Source organism: Euprymna scolopes, chromosome 43, assembly GCF_053919585.1.
Source record: "Euprymna scolopes isolate OS-2025 chromosome 43, ASM5391958v1, whole genome shotgun sequence".
Classification (NCBI taxonomy): domain Eukaryota; kingdom Metazoa; phylum Mollusca; class Cephalopoda; order Sepiida; family Sepiolidae; genus Euprymna; species Euprymna scolopes.
In genome coordinates, this window is record NC_136524.1 from 36,490,310 (window position 1) to 36,516,594 (window position 26,285).

Sequence of the window (26,285 nt, forward strand, 5' to 3'; positions counted from 1 at the left end):
TTCAAATCACCATCTGACACCTACTGTTGGCAAGTTTTGGACCCTGAAGTAGTATTTTTCTTCTTTTTGTTTTTACCAGGGAGTCATCACTTATCAAGGATAAGGGTTAATGAATGTGAGGTGATAGTTTAGTAATCATTAATGGTGTAAATTGAATAGAATTTGGATTATTTAAGGGGACAGCTCAACAAGAACTTATTTACTTTGGACTTGAAGGTTACCATATTGTAATCGGCTGGGAAGCAGGCCAATGGAATAGTGTTCCACATGCTGGAATGTTCTAGGAAAGAAGCTGTGTTCATGGAATCTGCATTTAGATTTATGCACATATAGAGAATGGGGAAAAATTGTTGGTAATGGCTGTAGCTAGTCAAGTGGGTTTTTTTTTTTTTTTTTTTATAGCTCCTTACATCAAGTGGCTTCATGCCTTTGTCTGAAGAGATTTTTTTTTTTTTTTTTTTTAGGCGTGTGAAAAGTGATAATAATATATGAACATGAAATACCTTAACTTATTATTAAGAAAAACTCACAGAAATGGTATAGTGGTATTGATTATCTTTTGTATCATTATCATGCTTAAAAATGTTTTCACTCTATGGATGTCTGGCACAAACAAGGACCCCACAATATTATTGTACCACATTTGTCCCAAAATGAAACATAATTATCTAAAATACTCTGGCTAATTGTAGCTTCAGAATATATCTTGGTATGGGGAGTATCTAACTCAAAATTCTTTGTTGACATTTTTACATTCTGTGGATGTCTGATGTAGCTGCAGACCCCACAATATTATTATACCATCTTTGGTCAGAACAGATATTAGGCACAAAGCCATTCTTGGTCTATAGTGATAACAACGTTTACCCTGTTCTTAATCAGAATCATCTTGTTCACTACAATACCAAATTTACACTAGAGGACCGTCATAATTAAGATGACCACAAGTTGATTGGAAATTTTATTTTTCAAAAATATGAATACATACAAAAATTTCATTAAAACAGGGAGTGTGGATAAGAACAATAAAAAAACAAATTTTCTAATTTGGTTAACAAGACCTTCTCAAGCTTTTCTAAATAAATGGGCTGCCCACTATTTTCTGGCTTTTCCAAACATCTCTAAATGAGAGTAGGATTTAAGTGAAATATAAAACAAAAATAATCAAATGGAGGATGAATTTTGGAGAATGGGTAATGTCTTTCCAAATGAATGCAATGCAATTTGGGAGAGGCTGTGGACAAAAGACTAAGTGGGGAGTGGGCATTTTGGAGGATTTCCATCTCCAAGGGATGGGGTGAGAGACTCACTCATTTGACTAGCAAAGAGACTGAAGTTAATCAAAAAGCTGACGTCTGACAGGAACAAGAGCCTTGGCAGGAAACATGTATTCATACTTGACTCCTTTTCGTACACACAAACTTGCTACTTGTGTTCACCTTTTTTTAAAAACCAAGGAATGTAATTTTTTTTCTATCACATCTGACTTTGGTTTTCAGCTGGTCAGCAAAAGATTAAACCCCTTGGTCAACTCTCAGATGAGATATTCACACCACCACTCCAAGTGCCCAGTTGAGGGTGAAGGAATTAATGTTTTTAGCCAATTTTTCAATATTTGTAGTCCGAAGGGTCGAGCTTCAAAACGATACCAATCTAGTGAAAATCCGTCGCCCCTGTCAAAAGTTTTAAGCAGACATACATACATACATTTAAACAGACAGATGAGATTTATATTATAGACTAGCGGGGGTACCCGGTGTTGCCCGGGTGTTTGTAGGTGTGTGTGGTGTTAAATAAAAAAGAAACCGGGGGGAGGGGGGGGGAGTTGGTAGAATCAAACCCGAAGCCCTGAGAAGTTTGAAAATAAAATTGACCAGCCAGAATGAGTTACTGAAAGATGTTTGAATTTATTTAAGTAAGAACCAAATCGACAGGTGCGTGGGAGGGGGGGTGATCAAAACAACCCTGCTTTTAAAAAAAAAAAAAAAAGTTTTAGTAGGAAAGTAGGTTTGAACCTCGAAACTTTGATGTGGAGGTGGAAACGAAATGGGAAAAAAACCCTGGGACCTAACCATCTCGGCCACGACAGAAGAGGAATGAAAGGCATCTGAATTTAACATTTATAAAACGAAATTAACAGGTGTGAGAAACTTAAGTCGCGTGATGTTTGACCTTGAAACATGACGTGGCTCCAAGCCAGTTTTCACTTGTTTTATACTGAAAAGTGAAAGATACATGGGACGCTCTAAAAATATGGAAAAAATAGTGCGTGAAAGTCGGGCAAATTAAATAGACAGGCGACCCCTGTTCGTAACTCTTAGATATTATCATTTAGACGTGATATAAAAAGTTTTAAGAAGGAATGAGCTGATCGAGAAGTTCAGCAAAAAAAGCCTTTTACAGACATACACAAAAAGCGAACATACATACATACATTTTCGCTTTTATATATATATAGAAGGCAGACAAGAAAAAGTATAGTATCAAAACAGATACTACACTTTACTCTTAGCAAAAAGGTCATGATTAACGTGTAACAGAGTACAGATACACGTATATAAATGCATGCAAAAAGACATCACCAGACTATAAAAAGGAGAAAGAGCACGTCAGAGACATAGATGAAATCAGAGTCATTAGAAGAAGTCATGCATGGCGAGAGAATGAGGAAATAAATATTGTGGTTACAAAAGAAAAAAAAAAAAATGGAGTCAAATTATGACTTGTCCTATGTTCCTTGCGACATAGACTGCATACGTGTGGGTCCTGTATGTAATGTTAGAGACATTTTTCCTTCACCAAGAGAAAATGCTTCAAAGAATAAATGTTGATTGCTCAGGAAAACAGGGGAGGGGAGGGGTCAGAGAATGCATTCCTCGCTAGATTCACCCTCACTAAAATACGAGTACAAGATTTTAAAGATTTTAAAGCTTGCAAACATTAGATTTATCTAATCTCATGGGACAAAGTCCAAATCCTAGATAACTTAGAGAAACAATTACTCACACACAAAAAAAAAAAAAGTGATAAAAATAAGAAAAGAAAAAAAAATGTTCTGATTGAGTAAACATTTTTAGATTAGAGAATAGGAAGTGGACCAACTCTTGCTTCCTTTATTTAACCGTTTCGGCTTCCCAATTCATAAACGATGTTTCTGACAAAGGGGAAAGAGTTGCTGTTTTCCGAGTCGAAATCTATCCATATAACATTGGAGAGCAGAAAGTGAACCTTGGGTCCCTTTATTTTGATATTTACTCCTCACATCCCATGAGCAGCATTTCCGACAAAGTGGGAAGAATTGCTGTTTTCTAGCTCTGAGTCAGGTTTTCCAATGCCAAAATGATTCTTTTGTCATTTTCATTTGAATGTGTTTAAAGAAAAATCTTCCATTTGGAGGTAATAATTATAAAATCTATATATCTGTAAAAGTGAAAGTGTGTGTGTGTGTGTGTGTGTGTGTGTCTCTGTGTACATTTCCCTACTCAATAACTCTGTCAATTTTCAGTTTACAGACTCAAAATTTGATATACAAGGTAGTGAGATTTGAGAAAATCTTTGTAATCCGTTTTCGGACAGAAATTTGGCTGTTAACGATTGAACTTGACCCTTTGAGAACTCTACCAAACTACTCCAACAATTTTTGATCTAAAAACTTGAAATTTTAGATATAGGTTCCTTGGACATGCATCTAACTTAATAACTTGATTTGAGCTCAAAACAATAAATGTTAAAGGGTCATAATATGGGTCAAATCTTTAAAAAATTTGACCTCTGCAGTCTCTACCAAATTATTCAGTCAATTTCTGGTCTAAACATTTGAAATTTTACATAAAGGGTATTCAGAGATACAGCAAGCTTTTTAATCAGTTTGGGTCGAAAATTTAAGCTACCAATATATAAATCTATGTATGTATGTTTGCATGTCTGCTTAAAACTTTCGATAGAGGTGATGGATTTTCACAAGATCAGTATCGTTTTGAAGCTCGACCCTTTAGACAACAAATACTGAAAAATTGGTTAAAAACATTAATTTCTTCACCCTCAACTGGGCACTTTTCTACAGGGAGGAGTCGCTTTTTTTCGTTGATATTTTCGAAAGTCATCCCTTCTTTTCGATTGTCTAGCCTTAATTTAAACCTACGTCACTTCCGGTTTGGCGGTAGTCGTAACAGCAAAGACGTCACGTTTTTTTTCATGTTCTTTTCCTCCTTCGCGATATGGCTTCGAGCCTGCCTTCCTACTACCACTTTTTTCTTTTTTTTTTTTTTTTCTTTTTTTTTGCTCAACACACACTTCCAAACACCCGGGCAACGCCAGGCACCAATGCTAGTAATAAATATTTATGGATTTTTAACTACTAATAAAACAAAAATCCATAGATGATCCCCCACAATTATATTTTTTTGTTTAGGAAAATATCTCCACATTCAGCATGCGTTTTTATGGTAATCGGGAGAAAATAACAACTCTATAGTTAAATATTTAGAGATTTATAAAGAATCGGAATCAGAATTGGTAATTGTATCGGAATCAGGAATTTTATCAGAATCAGAAAAATATTGGAACTGTTCCGTCACTAATAAACAACTAGTTGTACCTGAACGACCCCACCTTGCACAGTTCCAATGTATATTTGGGCAAAATGTAGCACTGATATTCCACAAGGTTACCATACAGGTGGTGGATGAAGCTCCTCAACCCTGGTCAAAGCCACTCATCTAAGAAAAAGGAACTGATAAAACACAAACTGGACAGAAAGAATCCATTAGCCAGGTAAGATAGCGAAATCTTCTAGTGATGATATTATAAACAAAACACCTTGCTTCCAATTTGTCATGAGCTAGCACGGAAGTAGTAAGGTTAAAAAAAACTGCCATGAGAATGCTCACGTCAGTGTGCAATCTGGTCCAATCAGAGATTTTTTTTTTTTTACAAAGGAATCACCATTTATCAAGGTCCGATGGCCACTCGAGGATAAGGGTTAATGAGTGTACAGTAGTCAATGGGGAAAAAGTCGTAGTAATCGTTAGCAGTGCAAATTTGGTAAATTGGATTACTTAAGGGGAACGGCTCATTGTACCTACTTAGCATTGCTTGGGATACTTTCAGTTTTGTTTCACCTTTTCTTTTAAAAACAAGATTCTAAAAATTTTAATTTAATCGTTACAGTAACATTGGGTCATTGAACTATCAACTGAATCAAATTGTTATGAAACTATAATTTTGGGTGCTTTTTTGGTATTAGATCTGAAATAGAAAATCAATGTATCGAATTTTAATTAAAACCAATGGTATCTACTTGATTGTCATGTGGAAATTAGTAATATACCCAAAAATCACGAAAAATGATGAAGTAGAAAATTAATTATTAATAAAAATAGTTTTTCGAAATAAATGCCACATTATATTTAAACAGCATGAAATTAGGGAAAGTAACTGCAGTCTGTCTTGTTATAATTGGTTGGGGATATCAAGGCATCATAATATCATGAAAGTACATTTTTTTATAATAATGCAGTAATATTTAATTGCGACATGACAATAAAGTAGATGATATTGCTTTTGGTTAAAACTGACATAAAAATTAAGGAGAGAACATTGGTTTTTAATGGAAACTCATTTTTTCACTTTCACTCTAATAAGAAAGAAGCACCTAATTTTGTTAAGTTAATGTTTAAAAAAAGGTGTAAATAGCTTTTAACACATTTTATCTAAGGATATTTTTAAATATAAATTTTAAAACCAATTTAAATGCTTTAAAATTTCAGAAAGTTACAAATGGTTTTCTTTTTCATTTTTTTTCATTTTTTATCAGTTATTAGAAAATTAAAATAGACATCTTGCTGCTCAACTCCTCACAGTCCCCAGTTAGACACAATACAAAATAGAAGCCTCTTATGTTTCAAGTGGTATGATGTTTTATTTAGGGTAAAAAATAAAATTAAATTGAAATAAAAAAGAAAAAAACGAAAGAAAAAAAAAAAAATGGTTGACTTGCTGGTTGATTTTATTGCATTTTTAATTTCTACTAGTAGGTTGTTCAGCATTGTCAGGTTGTAAGATACGTTTAAATATGATATTTTAATTCATGCAGATTATGTAGTTATTATTATAAAGACAATTCTTTATCGATTATTATATTGTACCTAATATATATTAAAGAAGTAAAAACTAAAAAATATATATATGACTTGGTTGCCATAAGCTAGAATCGAAACCAAAACATACAACTCTCTACTCTTAGCTTCTGAGTCATAACCATACACATGCATATATATAGATAGATAGATACACAGAGAGAGAGAGAGAAAAGGAACAAGCCAAGTTATGTGTTCATCAACGTTTCATCTTTATTACGAGACTTCCTCTGGATGAATGAAATTAAGAAAACAAAGCACCAGGACAAATATTTGAAAATATATTTTTTGATGTAATGAAATGTATGACCTTGTTCCATTTCCAAAAATGGAAATTAAAAAAAAAAAAGAGGGGGGCATAGCGTTGCGAAAGATAGTAAGATTTTTTAATAACATTATATAATATGTATTATAAAACATATTACATAATAGGTTACATAATATTTAATACACATTATATAATGTATATTATGTAATATTTTATATATATATATATATATATATATATATATATATGATGATTGTGACGTCTTGTCAGACGAGTGCCACTCCCTCAGACACTTAAAGTCCATGAGCTCAAAATAACTTCATCGTCACAGAACCATTTTTATAGACAAATCCCTGAGTTGGTTGGTTGGTTATTTTTGTTTTACGGCATATCAACCCTTTTCAGGTTATTTAATGCCGAATCCAGTGATTTTGAAGAAAATTTTTTAATAGAATATATTTGTTTTTTTGCAAGTCAGTTTCTATTTAACCTATAGTTGGGACCCTAACAGGTACTACCACTCCGAGTCAGAGTGGACCTGGGAGCAATGGCAATTAAAGGGTGGCTCCACACTCCCCAGAGCCCGCAAGCTGGGGCCTCACCATTGGATATAGTTTAAGGTCATATCCAGGACCCCCATTGAGGGACTTTTACCCTCTGCAGGGGGGCAGTCGGCATATTCTAATGCCCCACCGACAAGGCCAACAAATCCCTGAGGGAGTATCTATACACAGATGATGTTACAGAGTCTTAGCTTTGTACGACAGCTAAGTCTCTCTCTCAGTTCAAAATGTTGAGATCCAGCAACAAGCAAGAGCAAGATAGCCACAACAAGTTAAACTGCAGACCAGCTTAATGTAGGTACTGGTCTCCTGCTTTATGGTTTTTTAAATCAGAGATTTGCTTCTCCTAGAAAGGTTGCCTTCACCACGGCTTATGGGAGCCCTCTCCACCCCAACACACAAACACACGGTGCTAGTTGGCCGTTGACCCCGAAAAAGGGTTCATTGGCCCTTACATACGAATTTATATATATATATATATATATATATATATATATATATATATATATATATATATATAAATTCGTATTCCTGTTTGTTTGTTTACAATTTGATTAATACATACTTCTTTTTTTTGGGGGGGGGGCGATTACATTTACATGTTTTTATCCATTCCTTTTTTTGAAATTGTTGTGGAGGTATCGACATTGCCTATGATAAAAATGATTAATATCCTTAGTATAGCAGGTGTGTTCCAAACAAAACTTCATGTTGACCCAGGCAACGCTGGGTACCCATGTTAGTATATATATATATAAAAATTTGCCTGCCATCTCAAGGGTACAAGATCTACAGTTTTATAATAATTATATAGATAAATAATTGATTAATAGAAAAAAAATATATCTTAAGTTGTGGAACTTTGTTCCAAGAAATAACAGAATCAAAATCTCTGTAAAATATTTAATTTTTATTTCTTAAAATCTTTTTGCACTTCACTGAGAAAAGTCGTAGTGCTACTCGTTTCTTTTGTCAGAACAAAAATATAATTTCTAAACCAAGTGACTGAAACAATTATGAGTTTAGAGTTAATTAAATTTCTTTGCGCACAGCATGTTTTACAATCCTAATATTAAATAAAAACGTTACTTTTAGTTTATAAGTCTATACAAAAATTTGGAATTGAAAATAATTTTCCAATAAAGTTAATAAATAAAAAATTTATGATAAAAAATTTTTTAATTTAACTTGATAAAGAATAAAGAAGAATTTAATAAAAAAATAATTTAAATATTACTTTTTTCGGGCTACAAATTATGATATTGAAAATTAATAATGGAAATTTTGTTAGTGCTGGGATTGAACAAATTTATAATGCAAAGCAGAGTAACTCTACTTCATTGGGCAAAGTCGCCTCCTTTTGTCCGTCAGTCCTATACTTTAATTTCTCGCGAGATGAACGACCAGAAGTGGACAGTGGAGGGAAAACAAAGTGACTTTGAAAATGGCGAGATGAACATTATTCCCGTTCATCCATTTATTATATTTGGACTTCTAACTTTCATCTATTATGTTTGAATTGTAGTTATGTGTGTGTGTGTGTGTGTGTGTGTGTGTGTGTGTGTCTTCTTAATAAATGTATATCGTTATGTAAAAGTGAAATGTTTCCTTATTTGTTCATAAGTGTTATGTTCTTCCTCATGAGCTGCTACATACCAACGTAAGGCTGGACTCTCCCTGCGGTAAGATATTTTATGCTATATTGATCCAATGCATCCCACGATATAACAGTTAACAGCCCCCATGTCAAACCGGAAGTTAATTGTTTTAGATGTTGTCTGCTTAAACGTGCCATTTTTTCTGAACATACACATACTTTTACTGTTATATTTCACTTGAATAATGATTGAACAAAAACTTTAAAAAGGTATAATTCATATTTGTACTAAGGTTTTTTTTTCTTATATTTTTAATGTTTTATAAGAACTGTTTTCCATATATCAATGACACCATTGTTATTTTCTCATTTGTTTTATGATTTGGTTATTTTGTGACATTCAAATCACATTTCACCCATTTTATCGAGTATAAAATAAAGAATGTTTATATGTGATTTAAACCCTGGTTCTTCCTCTTCAATATAGAGTAAAAATTACAATGAATTAATTTCATTTCACTAGTTTTTACTTATATTTTTTATTATGGGTGTCAAAAATTAGTGTCATATCTAAATATATTTTCATAAATATTAATTTTTTTTTTTAAACAACAGAAACAGTAATTTTAGTTCTGTTTTTGTAAACTTATATCAAAAGATATTTCTATTGCTTGTATTCACAATCTTCAAGGTGTTCACATCTAAGGAAAATGCAATTCTCCCCCTCCCCTTTTTCCATGAAAAATTACTTTTAACTATGAATGATTTTCTACTCAATGAATTTTCCTAATTGTCGGATGTATTACTATTTTCAACATGACAAGTAAGTAGTGTTCTTGCTTAAAACGACATATTAAAAAAAATAAAAAATGCAAAAAAAAAAGATGATCTGTTGACTATCTTAACAAGCACTGAATAATTCTACTTCAAAGAATTTGACCGACTTAATGTTTTTTTTCTGAAGGGTTTTTTTTAGATAGATAGTCTTGTATTAACTTTCAGGACATTAAATGGATATCTAACACAGAATAAGTTTATTACTGACAAAAAAATTCATCAATGCTTTTCAATCTGTTACATAAATGTTTTCCAACTGTGGTCACTAAAAAGTAATTCTGATCGCTCATATTATGTTAAATTTATAAGACAAAACTGATCTCCCACTATTATTCCTAAGGTAAAGAGTTCTTTCTTCTTTCAGTGTGTGGAAAAAAAATAAAAATAAAAGATAACATCAAAAACAGCAAGTTATACCAAGTTTCATTGTGCAACACGAAAGGCTGACATTTAAAAAAGTTTTTTTAAATAACTATCCAAAGATAATAACTAGGGCTGTGACAACAGCATATTCTTTTCATTGTTTTGACTCAAGTATATATCTGACACAGTCAATCAACCGAGAACCACATCAGTCTATATAAAAACATAAGATATTATCAGATATATACTCAAAAGTCAAAACAATGAAAAGAATATGCTGTTGTCACAGCCCTAATAATGACCCAAATTATTCTTTGGGGTGGGGGTGGGAGGCAAAAATACAAAAGCATGTTTCTGTTAAATTTTCAATGAAAATAAAATTTTAAAATGGTTTTTAACTAAATAAATATGAACTTTAGAAAGATAGCGATCATACTTTTCGATTAAGCTTTTATTTTGGCGTTACATGCAACAATGAAATTGGTGATAACCTCGGGTTTCTAATTGTTTTTTCGCTGTAAAAAAAAAAAAAAAAAAGGGTTTGTATTACTGTACACATAGATTCGAAAAAGTTGTCAAAAAACAAATATATAACAAATAAATGTTATCAAAGGCAAGATAAGTTACTTTTCTACCAAACTGGATATATTTTTCGTGTTTTTATTCAATGTAACATGTTTATTCAACTCGAAAGACATACATTGTTTACCGATGTATTGGAAAATTCAAAATGGCACCCGACTCTCTTTAACACGGTAAGTTCGGGAAAAGGTGTTATAAATAATAAACTAGACAAAATACTATTAAAAAATCACTGAATATATGTCTACCTATGTCACGGTAATATATATTGAGCGAGTTTCTAACAGTATTTTGTCTAGTTTTATATTTATAGCACCTTTTCCCAAACTTACCGTGTTAAAGAGAGTCGGGTGCCATTTTGAATTTTCTAATACATCGGTAAACACAGTATGTTTTTCGAGCTGAATAAACATGTTACATTAAATAAAAACACTGAAAACATATCCAGTTTGGTAGAAAAGTAACTTATCTTGCCTTTGATAACATTTATTTGTTATATATTTGATTTTTGACAACTTTTTCGAATCTATGTGTACAATAATACAAACCCTCTAAGGTTTTTTTTTTTTTCTAAGAATAATTTATTTAAATGTATTGCCGAAATATTTTTCGCTAAATAATTTGATGCTTATAGTTCTGGATTTTTGAGATGGTGGCTGATTGATTATATCACTTGTATTGATCGGACTATTGTTCTCATCTTGAGTGTTAGTTGTGTAATTCGGTCGGATTGGCCTTCGACCGTCTTCAGGCATGTTGGTTGTTGTCAAGATGAGAACAATACTCCAATCAATAGCATATAAATTTAGTGCTTATTTAGAATTAAACAGATTTTAAAAACTAAATTTCGGAAAAAAAAATATTTGTGATGTACGTACCCATTCTAGAACAAGGTCATATTCCAAAAATCATATCGTCAATTGAGGAAGTAGTTTCTTACACAGAAAATCATTTTTAGTGATTTAAGAAAATTGGAGGCTTGTTAGGATAGAGTTGGCAGATCGATTTTTTAAAGATGTCGTTTTTAGCAAAAATAACGGTACTTGTCATGTCGAAAATAGCAATATATCCAAATATCACAAAAATTCAAGTAGGACAACTGCGATTGTTTTTAGTAAAAAAAAAAAAAAAAAAAAAAAAAAAAAAACATCGCTTTGGTCTTTAAAAAAAGTCCGTCATTAAAATGTTGAAAAGGGAGATAAATATGTCCCTTGTATTAACCATCCTCAAGGTGATTCCATCTAGAAGAAAATGCAATTTTACCCAATTTTCCGTAAAAATTACTTTTAAGTACTGTTGTTTTTGCTTTAAACGACATAGTTTAAAAAATCGATCTGTCGGCTCTTTTTTGACAAGCACCGAAAACTATAGCGATTACAAAGATGATTTTGATCTCGGTAGTTCGAATTGAGTTGTTTCCCCTTTATCTATAAAACCTGGCAGATCAAAACAAACTCTCGTTTAGTCATAAAATTTGATTTTCTCAGCTTAAAAAACAAAAAGAAAGAGAAAACTACTTGATTAACTTACGCGATTTTTGGAATATGATATCTTTGTTCCGTGACGGACACGTAACATCATGAGTTTTTTTTTTTGTTTTTTTTTAAAGATGTTTTCTGGATTTTTATTTTGAAAATCGGTTTAATTCTAAATAAGCACTAATAATTTACGTAAGTTAAATAAAATGGGTCAATTTGGCTTGGTTGTCCTACTGAACACTAACCACCAACATCTCCATGTTAAGAACGGCTTTCGGAATAAACACCTTTTGTAGGTAAGTCTTTAGTGGGACCACCAGGCCACATTGACCATAGAATGTAATCTTTTGCAAAAACAATATAAAATAGTTTTTGTTACCCCCCCCCCCCCACACACACACGCACAAAAATCAAAACAAGGTCAGTTTGTTCGCGGTACGTTATGTAAACAAGGAAAAGATGATCGGAATTTCATTTTATTCTTTTGAAAATAAGTTTGCTTTCTTGATTTTAGAAAGAATAAAGTATCAGAAAATAAAATAAAATATAAAAACAATATTTTTTTTTACATATAATTCTATAATTAAAACGCTCACGTGTTTTTACACGAAGTAAAACGGCAAAATTATTCGTGAGACAAAAAAACAAAACAAAACTTATAAAAGAATAATCATGAATGAAAAATAAAAAGTTATGTATAATTAATATTGCTAAATAATTCTTTAAACACCCTGGTATACCAATAAATTAAAGAATATTTCGTAATGGTAGTCGTCGTAGAATATAGAGCGAATTAAATAACACGAGTTGATGTTTAATTTACTTGTAACAAAAGTGTCCCATTATTTGACCTTTAAAAGTTGAATCAAGTTCCAAATATTATTAAAACAAAAATGCTGTTTAAAAAGTCAGATTTTTCCCCCATAAAAAAGCATGATATACATATATATAATAAAACATAAAAATAATAAATAAACAAAACTAACATGCATGCTTCACGGACTTTCTTAACAAATGCTGCAACCACGCCGACATGTTCAGGCTGTTTGTATGAGAAATTTAAGCGAACAACTCCCACTTTACGGCATATGTCGTAATCACATTATCAGTTGCATTTCAACTTATCTACTTGTTATTGTTTTTTTACGATAAGACATCACGATAAAATAAAATGAAAAAATGATATCATGCTAATCTTATAAGTTGTATTTATCATTTTAAAAGATTTAAAATAATTTAAAAAAATAATAATAATTGCGACAGTCTCTATAAATGTGCTGTCCCTTTTCGGTGTATATAGCTACATTGGTTCTCTGCCTTTTTCTAACTCGCTCTGTGATTATAAAGTATGCTTTCCTTGATGTGTGTGTGTGTGTGTGTGTGTGTGTGTGTGTGTGTGTGTGTGTGTGTGTGTGTGTGTGTCGCTTAATTGCCATATATATTTTTATAACTTACTACCTAGCTCTACATACGTATTGAGAACTGTTAAGGTAAATACTGATTTTTTTTCTTTCTCAACACACACCTCCAAACACCCGGGCAACGCCGGTCTGAAATGCTAGTATATCTATAAAAGTGTCTGTCTGTCTGTGTACATTTCCCTACACAATAACTCTGTCAACTTTCAGTCTACAGACTCGAAATTTGATATACAGGGTACTGAGATTTGAGAAAATCTTTGTAATCCGTTTTCGGCCAGAAATTTGGCTGTTAAGGGGGTCAAAGTTCAACGATTTGACCTTTGAGAACTCTACCAAATTCCTTTTTTTCTTTTCTTTTCTTTTTACATAGGCGGCACCACTTATCAAGGCCGATAGGCCACTCAAGGATAAGGGTTAAAGAGTGTAGAGTAGTCAAAAGGACAATATAGTAATCGATAGTAATAGAAGTTCGGTAAATTTGTTAACTTAAGTGGAACGGCTCATCAGAAACTCGTTCACGTTGGACTTGAAGACAACCATATTATAGACAGCTGGAAAGCAGGAAAACGGAAGACAATTCCACAGGCGTGCAATTCTAAGAAAGAAGCTTTGATCATGGAATCTATGTTTAGGTTTAGGCACAGATAAAGAGTGTGGAAAATTATTGATAATGTTTTCAGCTAGTCTAGTGTTTCTTGTGAAAGTTTGGCGAGGGGGGACCATAGATTGAAGCTCAGTCGAACACTTTCCATGAAAATAACGATAAAGCAGAGACAAACTCGCAACATCTCTTCTGTGAGATAGAGGTTGCAGCGAAGAGAAAATTCCTATGCCAATTTTTGGTCTAAACACTTGAAATTTTAGATATAGATTCCTTGGACATGGATCTAACTTAATAACTTGATTTGAGCCCAAAACAATAAATGTTAAGGGGTCATAATACGGATCAAAGTTTAAAAAAAAAAAAATTGACCTCTGCGGTCTCTACCAAATTACTCAGACAATTTCTGGTCTAAACATTTGAAATTTTACATAAAGGGTATTTAGAGATAGCGCAAGGTTTTAATCAGTTTGGGTCGAAAATTTGAGCTACAAATATATAAATCTATGTATGTATGTTTGCATGACTGCCTAAAACTTTCGACAGATGCAACGGATTTTCACAAGATCAGTATCGTTTTGAAGCTCAACCCTTCAGATGACAAATACCGAAAAATTGGCTAAAAACATTAATTTCTTCACCCTCAACTGGGCACTTTTTTCGTTGATATTTTCAAAAGTCATCCCCTCTTTTCAATTGACTAGCCTTAATTTAAACCTACGTCACTTCCGGTTTGGCGGTGGTCGTAACAGCAAAGACGTCACATTTTTTTCATGTTCTTTTCCTCCTTCACGGTACGGGTTCGAGACTGACTTCCTACTACCACTTTTTCTTCTTTTTTTTTTTGCTCAACACACACCTCCAAACACCCGAGCAACGCCGGGCACCCATGCTATTATATATATATAAAAGTGAAAATGTCTGTATGTCTGTCTGTCTGTTTGTGTACATTTCCCTACCAAATAACTCTGTCTATTTTTGGTTTACAGACTCGAAATTTGACATAAGGAGTATTCAGATTTGGGGAAAATCGTTTTGATTGGTTTTCGGCCAGAATTTTGGCTATTAAGGGGTCAAAGTTCAATGATTTGACCTTTGATAATGCTACCAAACTTCTCCACCAATTTTGTGTCTAAACACTTGAAATTTTAGATATAGGTTACTTGGACATGGATCAAACTTTTTAATTTGATTTGAGCACAAAACAATAAATGTTAAAGGGTTGAAATTGGGGCCAAAGTTTTTTTAAAATTTACCTCTGCGGTCTCTACCTAATTACTAGTAAATTTCTGGTATAAACATTTGAAATTTTACATAACATGTATTCAGACATAGGGCAAGCTTTTTAATCATTTTTTGCTGAAAATTTGGCTTCCAAGGGGTCAAAGTTCAAAAGATTTTACCTTTGCAGTTTCTAGCAAACTATTCAGCCAATTTTGGGTCTAAACATTTGAAATTTTACATAAAGGGCATTCAGATATGCAGCAAGGTTTTTAATCTGTTTTGGGGTGAAAATTTGGCTGGCCAGAGGTCAAAGTTTACAGAATTGACCGTTTCAGACTCTACCAAACTCCTCCGCCAATTTTGGGTTTAAACACTTGACATTTTAGATGAAGGTTACTTTGGACATGGGTCAAACATTTTAATTTGATTTGAGCCCAAGACAATAAATATTAAGGGGTAAAAATTGGGGTTCAAAGTTTTTAAAAAATTAACATCTGCGGTCTCTACCAATTTTTCTCTATGGTAGTTAAGGTAGCCTATTATATAGAAAGGCATTAACGTACATATTTACACTTTTTAACATATACGTATGCACATAAAGTTATGAACACTCTATAGGGCCTGAGTAAAGCCGGGCAGAACTGCTAGTATATATATATATATTCCGTGTTTTTATAAAATTACCAAGAGATATTATCGAAACATTTTTCTAAATCAACGGATTTTAATCGGTTAAGACTACTATGGAACTTTTTTGACCGGATCATTTTGGTTATTTTTACTGCAGTTTTTATTTAGTTTGTAGCGACTTAATCGTGCCGTGAAGTGATCCCTATGAACTAATTAAAAAGCAAATGGCTCTAATCTTTCTTTTTCCATTTTGTTAGAAATCATTTTCCTCCTCACTCTTCGAAGCAAGGAAGTTTTCATAGAAACGTGTGAACTCAGAATATATTCCAACAAATGAAAATCGTTTTAAACTGTAACAATAACGTGCTTCTCTCCTTTCATCCCACTCCCAATGTTTTCTTTAATAATTTTTTTCTATCTTATCGTTTTTCGTAATTTTTGGATATATTCATCACTGTAACATGGCAATTAAGTAGAGACCACTGGTTTGCCTTGAAATTCAATATTTAAAAATTTTGAATTTCGCTATTATAGAGCAGTTGTACCAAATTTTGAAAATACTAAAATTTATCATTTATTATTCTAAATTTTTGTTCAACAATATGGAAAAAAAAAAGAAAAAAAAAAGAAATTGAGTTATATTTTTACTTGTAAAAGTTTCTTCCCCCCCAAAAAACTGAGAAATCAAATCAATACGCTGAAGAACAAGTACTTAGTTACTTTCTGTGACTGCTGGTGGTGCAATCTTGTATTATCTTCTCTTCTCTTCTCTTCTCTATATAAATAAAATGAACTCATTTTTTCCCGTGGGATTTTGACCTTAATAGGATTAAAAATCAAGATATTTCATGCAAATATAATATGTACAAACGGCAGAACAATATCTGAGGTGTGTTATAGGCTTATTATTTCTCAAATTCCTCGATAATCTTAGATTTCTATACTTTTTCTGCTGAGAAGTCACGGCCAAAATCGGTTAAGATCAATGGAAGTGGTAAAATATTTTCTCTCTAATAAATTCCTCCTCCCCCTGCCACCACTTAACACCGTTTGGGGATCGTTCACAAGGAACAGTTGAGAAGAGAACACCGGTTTGGCTTCGTAGTTCTTTCATGTGAAGTTATTTAAAATCACTAAACTAAGCTGTAGTACTCTGTGGCGTAGTGGTTAGCGTGCTGGACAATTCACATTATATTTTCACGTTCGCGCCGACCTAACGTAGTCGTTTTTTTTTTGTTTTTTTTCCTAAACAACTGGAATGGACTTTTCTTGGTGGCCGAACTGTTAACGTTGCAGATGTTTTTTTTTTGTTTTTTTTTCACACTTTATTTTCCTACTTTTACTCATGACTCCAGGTTTGATCCTTCCTACTTACCTACCATAACATTTTTTAAAACTCCCCCCCCCATCCCGGAAACAAACACTCGGGCAACGCCGGGTACCCCCGCTAGTGCTATAATATTTTGATGCAAGAATTTTGGAAATGATTTTGTTCTGTATTGACTTAGCTAGAAGGTCGATAAGTTTGTTCTGAATGTGATTACTATGATAATGATAACTCAGCTCATGGCTTTTGGTTCATCTGACATGTTGAGAAAAGACAGAATCAAAGTTTGCTATTAACTCTGTTTCTCTAAGAAAATTTCCACCTCTGATATCATCAAGCTTTTCATTTGTGTGAGAGAAAGCCAAATTTCTCTCAGTCAAAAACTGAATTATATTAAGCAGGCAAAATAAAACTGCCTTTCAGTATGCCTGCTCTTCCTGAATCAGTATATTTGATTGTAAGTCAACAAGGTTGCCTGACCGTTTATCAAGCCACACCATCATACACTCTTTATAAGGAGTTGATTGTTCATGTGTCTTCAGAGTTTTCAACAGAGGGCTTCACTGGTTACCAAGCCCTAGGAACGAAGACAGGCCCTCACAACTTTTGCTTTCACTACTGAACTAACGGCAAGCAAAATAGAAAACTTAATCAGCAGATTTTGAGTAGACAAGCCAAAAACGGAAAACAGTTTGGATATTTTTCAGTGTCAAATAATTGTTGTTTTTTTTTTTTTTCTCTGAAAATTTCTACAGTGGGCTTTTCTAGTTTAATTAGTAATCCTTTGAAACCAAATCAATACAGTGTGCTTAACTCCAATCAGAGATACAACGAGGTAGAATATACCTTGGGTCAATATGCTCGAATGTTGACTGGGTCGACTGTTGCTCATCTGGCATTGCACTTCCATGCTCAGAATCAGAAACGGATCATCTGTTAATGCCACATATGTTTAACTACGAGCTCATGGAAGAGAAAAAAATGATATTGAAGGTGTAAATTAAAGATTGTCTCTTACAATGTGATTTTTTATTTGTATTGAACTATGTAGCACAATATTACTTTCTGAGTATTTATTAGTACTTATTAATTTATCTCATTAGGGCCAGTTCTATGTTTAAAAATAGAATGGATGCTATTTTCGTAGAAATGTTAATAAACTCGTATTTGCTGGGTGTTATTAGTTTTTTTTTTTTGCGCTATTCAGAAAAATATTAGCTTTATCAAAGCATATTTGTTGATTCAATATATTTCTCGTTCCATGGAATTTCCACAGGTTATGCTACTTTTAATTAATACTAGCAGGCTGCTCAGCATTGCCCAGTCGTAAGATACGCTTAAATATGTTAGTTTAATTCATGCAGATTACATATCATTATTATAGAGATAATTCTTTATCGATTATTATATTGAATCTAATATATGATAATGAGATCAAAATTTAATATATATATATATATATATATATATATATATGACTTGGGTGCCATCAGCAAGAATCAAGACCAAAACATACAACTTTCCACCCTTATTCCTTAGCCTCTGAGCCATGCTCAAATGTCTAACAAATAAATGTTATCAAGGGCAAGATAAGTTACTCTTTTACCTACCTAGAAAAGTTTTTAGTGGTTTTACTCACTTTAAAACGTTTATTTGGTCAAAAAAAAAACAAAAAAAACAAATAGTGTCAAGCGTTAAGTGAGAACAAGAAAAATGGCTGCGAAACGACACGTAAAAATTTGAAGTCTTGCTAATGATTTAAAAATAGAAAATAAAGCAAAATACTGTTAGAAATCCACCCAATAAATGTCACGGTAACATTGTTTGTATAGGTTTCTAATGGTATTTTGTTTTAATCTTTATTTTTAAGTCATTATTGAAGCTTCAAATATTTAAATATCAATTTGTGGCCATTCTTTTTAGTCTCACTTAACGCCAGACACTGCTTGTCTTTTGAACTGAATTGAAGTGTGTAAACCCCTAAAAACTTTTCCAGGTATGTAGAAAAGTAACTTATCTTGTCTTTGATAACGTTTATCTGTTACATATTTTATTTTTGACCACTTTTTCATAGCAATGTACATCGTAAAACAAACCCAAACTATCTATAATACAAAGATAATTAAGATTAAATATTACTTAAAACTATAAATAATATATTGTACTCACACATGTCTGATATATTAATAGTAAAAATTATAGAGAAAAAAATTATTTGGATTTTTTTTTCTCTATAATTTTCTATAATTTTCTCGGCCCAACGATCTAAAAAGGACCGCAGAAAAAAAAAAAAAAAAAAGCAGATAATTTAAAACAAAATTAATTATTTAAAATAAATGAATAAAGACTAGCTAATAATAGAAAGATAAATAATTAAGGTTAAATATTAATTTTTTAAAATCTGTAAATAATAGTGAATACCCTCCCCCTCCTGATATTAATAAATTATGTATCTGAACAGATAAAGTAATTTCCAATTTCTGCGAATCTGCTTCATCTATTATAAACCCATCATGCATGTCTGAAAGTCAAACACACGCCTGACGAAGGGAATACATCCTGAAATATAGCATCACGGACACACTAACACACTACTTGACCGCCTGATGCAAGTAAGAACATCCTACATGTAAAATATTGTTAAAAAAATGTACAGGGTGGAACGATAAAATTATTGCTGTAGAAAAGACGACATGATTCCATTTCTGTTTGATGAAAACCGATTTCCTTTTTTGATTGCAGACCATCTACTAGTTAGCCAGTTGTGTACAAATAGGAGCCTTCTATCATGTCTGAAAGTGACACAATGTTCAATGAGCGAGGTCAGAGATGTGCCCCTGTATAACTCATGCTCTCTACCAATCCAAGTTATGACAACAGGACCATTGCCAGCACCCTCAAAATGCAAACCCGGATGATTCAATATTTGAGGGCACAGCTCAATGAAGTTTCTGGCCACGGTTATGGTCTTTGGTGTGGTTTCAAGTGAGGGCCACATCATAGCACCTCACATCTTCAAAGTTGGCTTGAAAGTCAACACCAAAGTGTACCTGGATATGCTGAAGAGTGTGGTGATCCATGGTGCAACCAGGTGGCCACTGGCAGACCCTGGATGTGGCAGCAGGATTTGGTACCGGCCTACAAGTTCAAAGAGACCCAGGCTTGGCTTCAGAAAGAGTGCTATGACTTTGTACCCTTTTCTCACTGGCCCCCACTTCTGCTCCCGACCTCAACCTGCTGAACTACTTTGTTTGATCATATGTTGAGAACATCACCAACATGACCTCCCACAATACCAATGCCAGCCTGATTGCTGCCATCCGCCGAGTATTCGCAGAGTTCCTGGAAAAGGCATGCTCCCAGTTCCAAACCTGTATCGAGGTGGTGATTGAGGTTGAAGGCGGCTACATTGAATAGATGTCAGTTCTAGTAAATACTCAAGTTACTTGAATTAATTTTTTCAATGAAAATTTATTGTTCCATTCTTTATGTATGGTTATACATAAACACGCACATGAATTGGATCAATAAAAATGAACCTGAATAACTGCTTCCACCATTATATCTTAAGTTGTTTCAACTTGAGTCTATCCGTTACATCTTTGCATCGTTCGTTTGCAGTGAAGCCAAGACTACTATTTCTCCATTACATGTCTCTTTCTCTCTACTCTTCCCTTTCCCCCTCCGTCCTGATTGGTTACAACCTCTGGTCACATTTTTGAGGAAGGAAGGAAGGAAGGAAGGAAGGGGGGAGGGAAGAGTAGAGAGAAAGAGACATGTAATGGAGAAATAGTAGTCTTGGCTTCACTACACGTATTTCTCCATTACACGTTTTGCCTTCTATAAATCCAAATTTCTTTTTTTAAACGATGCTTTAGGTGTATCAGAATTTTTGTAGGAATTTTTGATACCTCTAACACGAAACTGCGAATAAAATATAAAAATCTCGTAATTTCTCCGTTAAAAGTGGGTTGTTTATTTTCTTTAGTGATTATACTTCCAAAATAAACTATTAAAGTTGTTTTAAAAATAATAGAAATATTTTTTTTTTAAAACAGTAATGAATTTTCCGAACTCAATATTTTTCAATTTTTAAAATTTAAAAATCTATCAAAATTTTTCTATTGATTCTATTTTTACGATATTTTCAGGGTCAATGTGAAATTTTATGTTCTTTCCAATAAATCGAATATAATATTTTAGACAAACGTTTTTTTTAATACACGCCCCCCCACTATTTTGAAATGTCTATTAAAAAGTAAATAATTTATGTGCCAAAGTTTTATATATCACAAATTGAAGATAAAAGATCAATAAATAATATATTCTAATTTAAAACAAAAAAAAAGTATTGTTTTTTAGAAATTTACCTGTAAAGTCCGAAGTTTAAAACCTTTTTTAAAAAAACACGTCGTTTTTTTTGTTTGTTTTTTTTTTTTTTTTGTTTTAATGAAACGTTGGTCCTTGCTCCTTTAATTGAAAAAAAAAATTAGGGCTTGAATTACATTTTTCGAGGAGTTATAAGCTTGGGAAGACAGGGGGTCGAATAATTCACGCCTCCCATTTTGAAATGTCTATTAAAAAGTAACTAATTAATTTATGTACCAAAGTCTTATATATCACAAGTTGAAGAGAAAAGGTCAATAAATAATATATTCAAATTTAAAACAAAATAAAAGTATTGTTTTTTTTTAGAAATTTACCTGTAAAGTCCGAAGTTTAAAACCTTTTTTTAAAAAAAACACGTTGTTTTTTGTTTGTTTTTTTTTTGTTTTTTTTTAATGAAACCTTGGTCCTTGCTCCTTTAATTGAAAAAAAAAATTTAGGGCTTGAATTGCATTTTTCGAGGAGTTATAAGCTTGGAAAGATGGGGTGGAATTATTCACTATTTTCACGAAATTTCTGACTTAAGCAAACTTTTTTTAAACTTATTACTTTTTAGCGTATTAGTTTAAATTACTTTAAACAAGTTTAACATCTTTTTACTCTGTAGATTTCTACAACAAACAGGTATTTGCTATATGCGAATTTACATTCAGGAATTGGGAGTTTATGGGATTTCAAAAAAAAAAAAAAAAAGAAAGCATTTTTTCTTTTTAAGTCAAATGTTTTTCAGTTGTCGAGTGGAGAGAACATGGTAAATAACTCTGCAATTCACTACTCAGAGTTATCTCGCTTACATCATCATTATCATCATCACCATCATCGTATGAATCCGAAGAGTCCATTGTTGGTATCCACCCCCACCCCCGTCAAGTAATTCTTTGGTCAGAATTATTTCTAGAAATATTCTCGTATTTACTGGAGGAACCACGAGAAGGTGCATCCTAAACGAAAGTGGTTTTTGTGGAACGAACTGGAGTCAAACTTGGAACAGACAGGTCGTTAAATCCATTTGACCATCGTCACCTCCCAACATCGACAGTAAGATTTATTATTATTTGAAATCGATGATAAAATAATAGTTATTGGTTTATAATTAAGAAATAAAGAGAAAGAAGGGTGGATAACGGATTAAGAAAAAGAAAAAAATAAACTAGAGAAACAGAGAGAGAGAAAGATGAAAAAGGGGGTTTGTATTACTGTACACATAGATTCGAAAAAGTTGTCAAAAAAACAAATACATTCAAATAAATATTATCAAAGGCAAGATAAGTTACTTTTCTACCAAACTGGATACATTTTTTTTTTTTTTTTTTTTTTTTTTATTCAATGTAACATGTTTATTCAGCTCGAAAAACATGCAGTACCGATGTATTGGAAAATTCAAAATGGCGCCCGACACTTTCTTTAACAGGATAAGTTTGGGAAAAGGTGTTATAAATAATAAACTAGACAAAATACTATTAAAAAACACCGAATATATGTCAACTAATGTCACGATAACATATATTGAGCGAATTTCTAACAGTATTTTGTCTAGTTTATTATTTATAACATCTTTTCCTGAACTTACCGTGTTAAAGAGAGCGTCGGGCGCCATTTTGAATTTTCCAATACATCGGTAAACACTGTATGCTTTTCGAGTTGAATAAACATGTTACATTGAATAAAAACACGAAAAATATATCCAGCATGGTAGAAAAGTAACTTATCTTGCCTTTGATAACATTTATTTGTTATATATTTGTTTTTTGACAACTTTTTCGAATCTATGTGTGCAGTAACAAACACAAACACCAGTCACTGGGACTACAAAATTTCGTGAGTGGTTTACGGTCCCATGATGACAGCCCAATTGTGTGAACCTTCTGTAACTCCTCCACTCATCTGTATATATATAATACTACTCAGAGCTACGCATTCCATAATGGCAGTTTCTAGAGTTCTGGCTCAGAGTTGTCAGACTAGAATAAATGTTTGAAGACAAATTTTTCAGGAAAAAACGCCAAAAAAAAGGCCACATTCAAAGCAGAGCCACATTTTTTTTAGGTAAAAACAGCCCCCCACATACACACAAACAAAAGCCAAGTTGAAAATTAAAGAAACATTGATTATATAGAATGTTTGTATTTTTTTTTTTTTGTATTAGTTTTGTAGTGTTTTCTTGGCAAAGACGTTACCTATAGAATTGAAACTGAAAAATATGCTTTGCTTCCCCCTCCAAGCATATTTTTCGGTTTTCTAGGGAACGATTATATTTTTAATATTTAGGCAAATAATCTCATTACAATACATTCTACAGTTTAGATATTTTTAACATTATACAAGAAAGAAAGGTTGGTAAATTTATTGATGAGAACTCTAAGGTACTCCCTTACTCCTCAAAAAAAAAAAAAAATAAATAATGAATAGATCTACTTTGTTAGACGATTACATTTGAATATCTTGAAAAACTTGAGTAAAACTATTATTTTAGAATTTAGAGTGAGAAATCAGTCTTGCATATAAATTTAAAATACAGCGATCATCCATTTCTAATAGGATAGCGTTTTAAGAGCACATAACCAGAATTTCTCTTGCAAATGGAGACAAATTGTGTTTTTACAAGATTATTAATTTAAATTATTTAAATATAACATTTTCATGTGTTATTCTTTCTTTAACGTCCTCCAGTATGATTTAAAATATTATAGACTTATGTTTCACAGTGTGAATTTATTTATCTATGTATATTTTTTTAATTCTCCCCAAAAATGATATCAAAGTGTCTGTAGTTTCAATTTCATAAAAAATGACTTTACATCCTCACCATTAAGAAAATAAGAACAAATAGAGGAAACGCGCAAACATTTGAGAGTTAGCATCTTACTTATAACGCAGAAAAATGTGTCCAAAATACTTTTCATTAATTACTATGACAGATTGGATAGATCGACAAACACAAAAATCATGAGAGAACAAAGAAGTGATTTGAGTTTTTATATGAATGAGGTTTAACTTATTCATTTTATTTTTAGAAGACATCAAAACAAATATCGAATTGAAACGCAGCTATGCACATAAACGTTTGTGATAGTTCACAAGAATAGAATGTCAGAAGCAGAGGTAAATGTGCTAGAAAGGTAATAGAAATACAGGGTGACCAAAAAAACAAAACAAAAGCTAAATGGAGGCCATCTAGATCATATGCTGTAGAACGAAGAAAAAAAGGGGAAAGACCCTAGTGTTTTGATGTGATGTTTTGAATATAATAAACTAGTTATGACCAAAGTTTCATTTCATTCGGACAAAACACTAAGAAACGGGGCCTAATTAGAATTGGGGCCTGTTTTTTTTTTGTTTTTTTTTGGGGGGGGGATCACCCTGTATAACTTGTCCAGAAAGTTTAGTTGTTCTGATTTTTATATACACCTGAAAGATGCAGAACTGCGAGTCTGTAGAATTGAATTTATGTACAATAATTAATGGAACTATTTTCTTTTTTTACAAACGAATCACCACTTATCAAACCCCAGAGGCCATTCAAGGATAAGGGTTAAAGAGTGTACAGTAGTCAAAGGTACAACATCATAGTAATCGTTAGAAGTGTAAATTTGGTAAATTGGATTACTTAAGGGGAATGGCTTATCAAGAACTTGTTTACGTTGAACTTGAAGACGACTATACTGTAGTCAGATGGAAAGCAGGCAAACAGAAGAGAGTTCCACAAGTGTGCAGTTCTAAGAAAGATAAAGAGTGGGAGAAAATATTGATAGTGTTTTCAGCTAGACGAGTGTTTCTCATGAATTTTTGGCGAGGCAGGGCCATAGATTGGAGCTCAGATGAGCACTGGCCATGAAAATAACGGTAAAGCAAAGACAGGCTCGCAACATCTCTTCTGTGAGAAAGCGGTTACAGGGAATTACATTTTCAAATAGAGTAAAATGACATTATATAAAGGCACATATTATTCATAACAGTGCAAAAGAGAGTATTTAAATTTGGTCAATGCTAACAAAGGGAAACATAATTCTTCCTGAAAATGTCTATAACAATAATAAAAATTAATAAGTTGAAAGTTCATGGTAAATAGTGGAGAACGTCTTCTAAATACTTAATTTCGTTATTATTTCTGGTTCTGCTTTCTTCTTTACTATAAAGATTGTCACTGTTGTGTAGCTTTATCATTTTAGTCGTGCATATATAGTCTTTGCAACAAATACTATTATATAAAAGGTAAGAACGAACTCTTACAATAGCATCCAGTAATTTACTTTGAATCGTATTATGAGGCTTTGTTCTGATAGCAGTAACTAAACAAAATATTATTTCAGCAGCTGCATTACTTGCGGGGGTTATTAGGGATGTTAAAGCATATGCTGCAAGTTCTTAAAATTATCATATTTGGCCACATCTTGCCAGAATTTAAGAGAATCTGGAAGAATGCCATTCTCTGCAAAATATGGCTCTTCATACTATTCTACCAAACAAACTTTTCTGTATTGTGCCTCAATAATCCGATTTTTTTTTTTCATGATATGTGAAAATGGCAAATTTTAAAACTTTGCTCTTAATCTTTGATTAAGAACTTCATCATGGTTTAGAAATGAAAGCCCTTCGGGAAGTCTTTTTTTCTACTTGATGTAAGGCTTCTTGCAACATAGCTTGACACCTCAATTTCACCTCTTTTATTTTGTAGTTTTTGTCCACTTCGGTGCCAGCAGCTAATATGAACCTATGGATTTCCTGGCTGAAACTGGCACTAAAGTCAACATTTTCTAATGTTTTACGTCTTCCATCTTAGTTGAAAAGCCTTTCGTACAAACTCTGCTGATGCATTATCAATTGTTTTGACAGTTTGTGTGGATCACCGTTTTCTTGCTGAAATGTTGAAT

General features: G+C 32.5%; 1 protein-coding gene across 1 annotated transcript in view; it reads right to left on the minus strand.

Moving 5' to 3' along the window:
• Positions 1 to 12,931, minus strand: part of LOC145268289 (electron transfer flavoprotein-ubiquinone oxidoreductase, mitochondrial-like) — a 162,109-nt gene extending 149,178 nt beyond the window's left edge. The window contains exon 1 of the mRNA XM_080123696.1: positions 12,812 to 12,931. Within this exon, the coding sequence (XP_079979822.1) occupies positions 12,812 to 12,860 (49 nt within the window). The 5' untranslated portion in view covers positions 12,861 to 12,931. The remainder of the gene's footprint in view (positions 1 to 12,811) is intronic.
• Between the last annotated feature and the right edge of the window lie 13,354 nt (positions 12,932 to 26,285).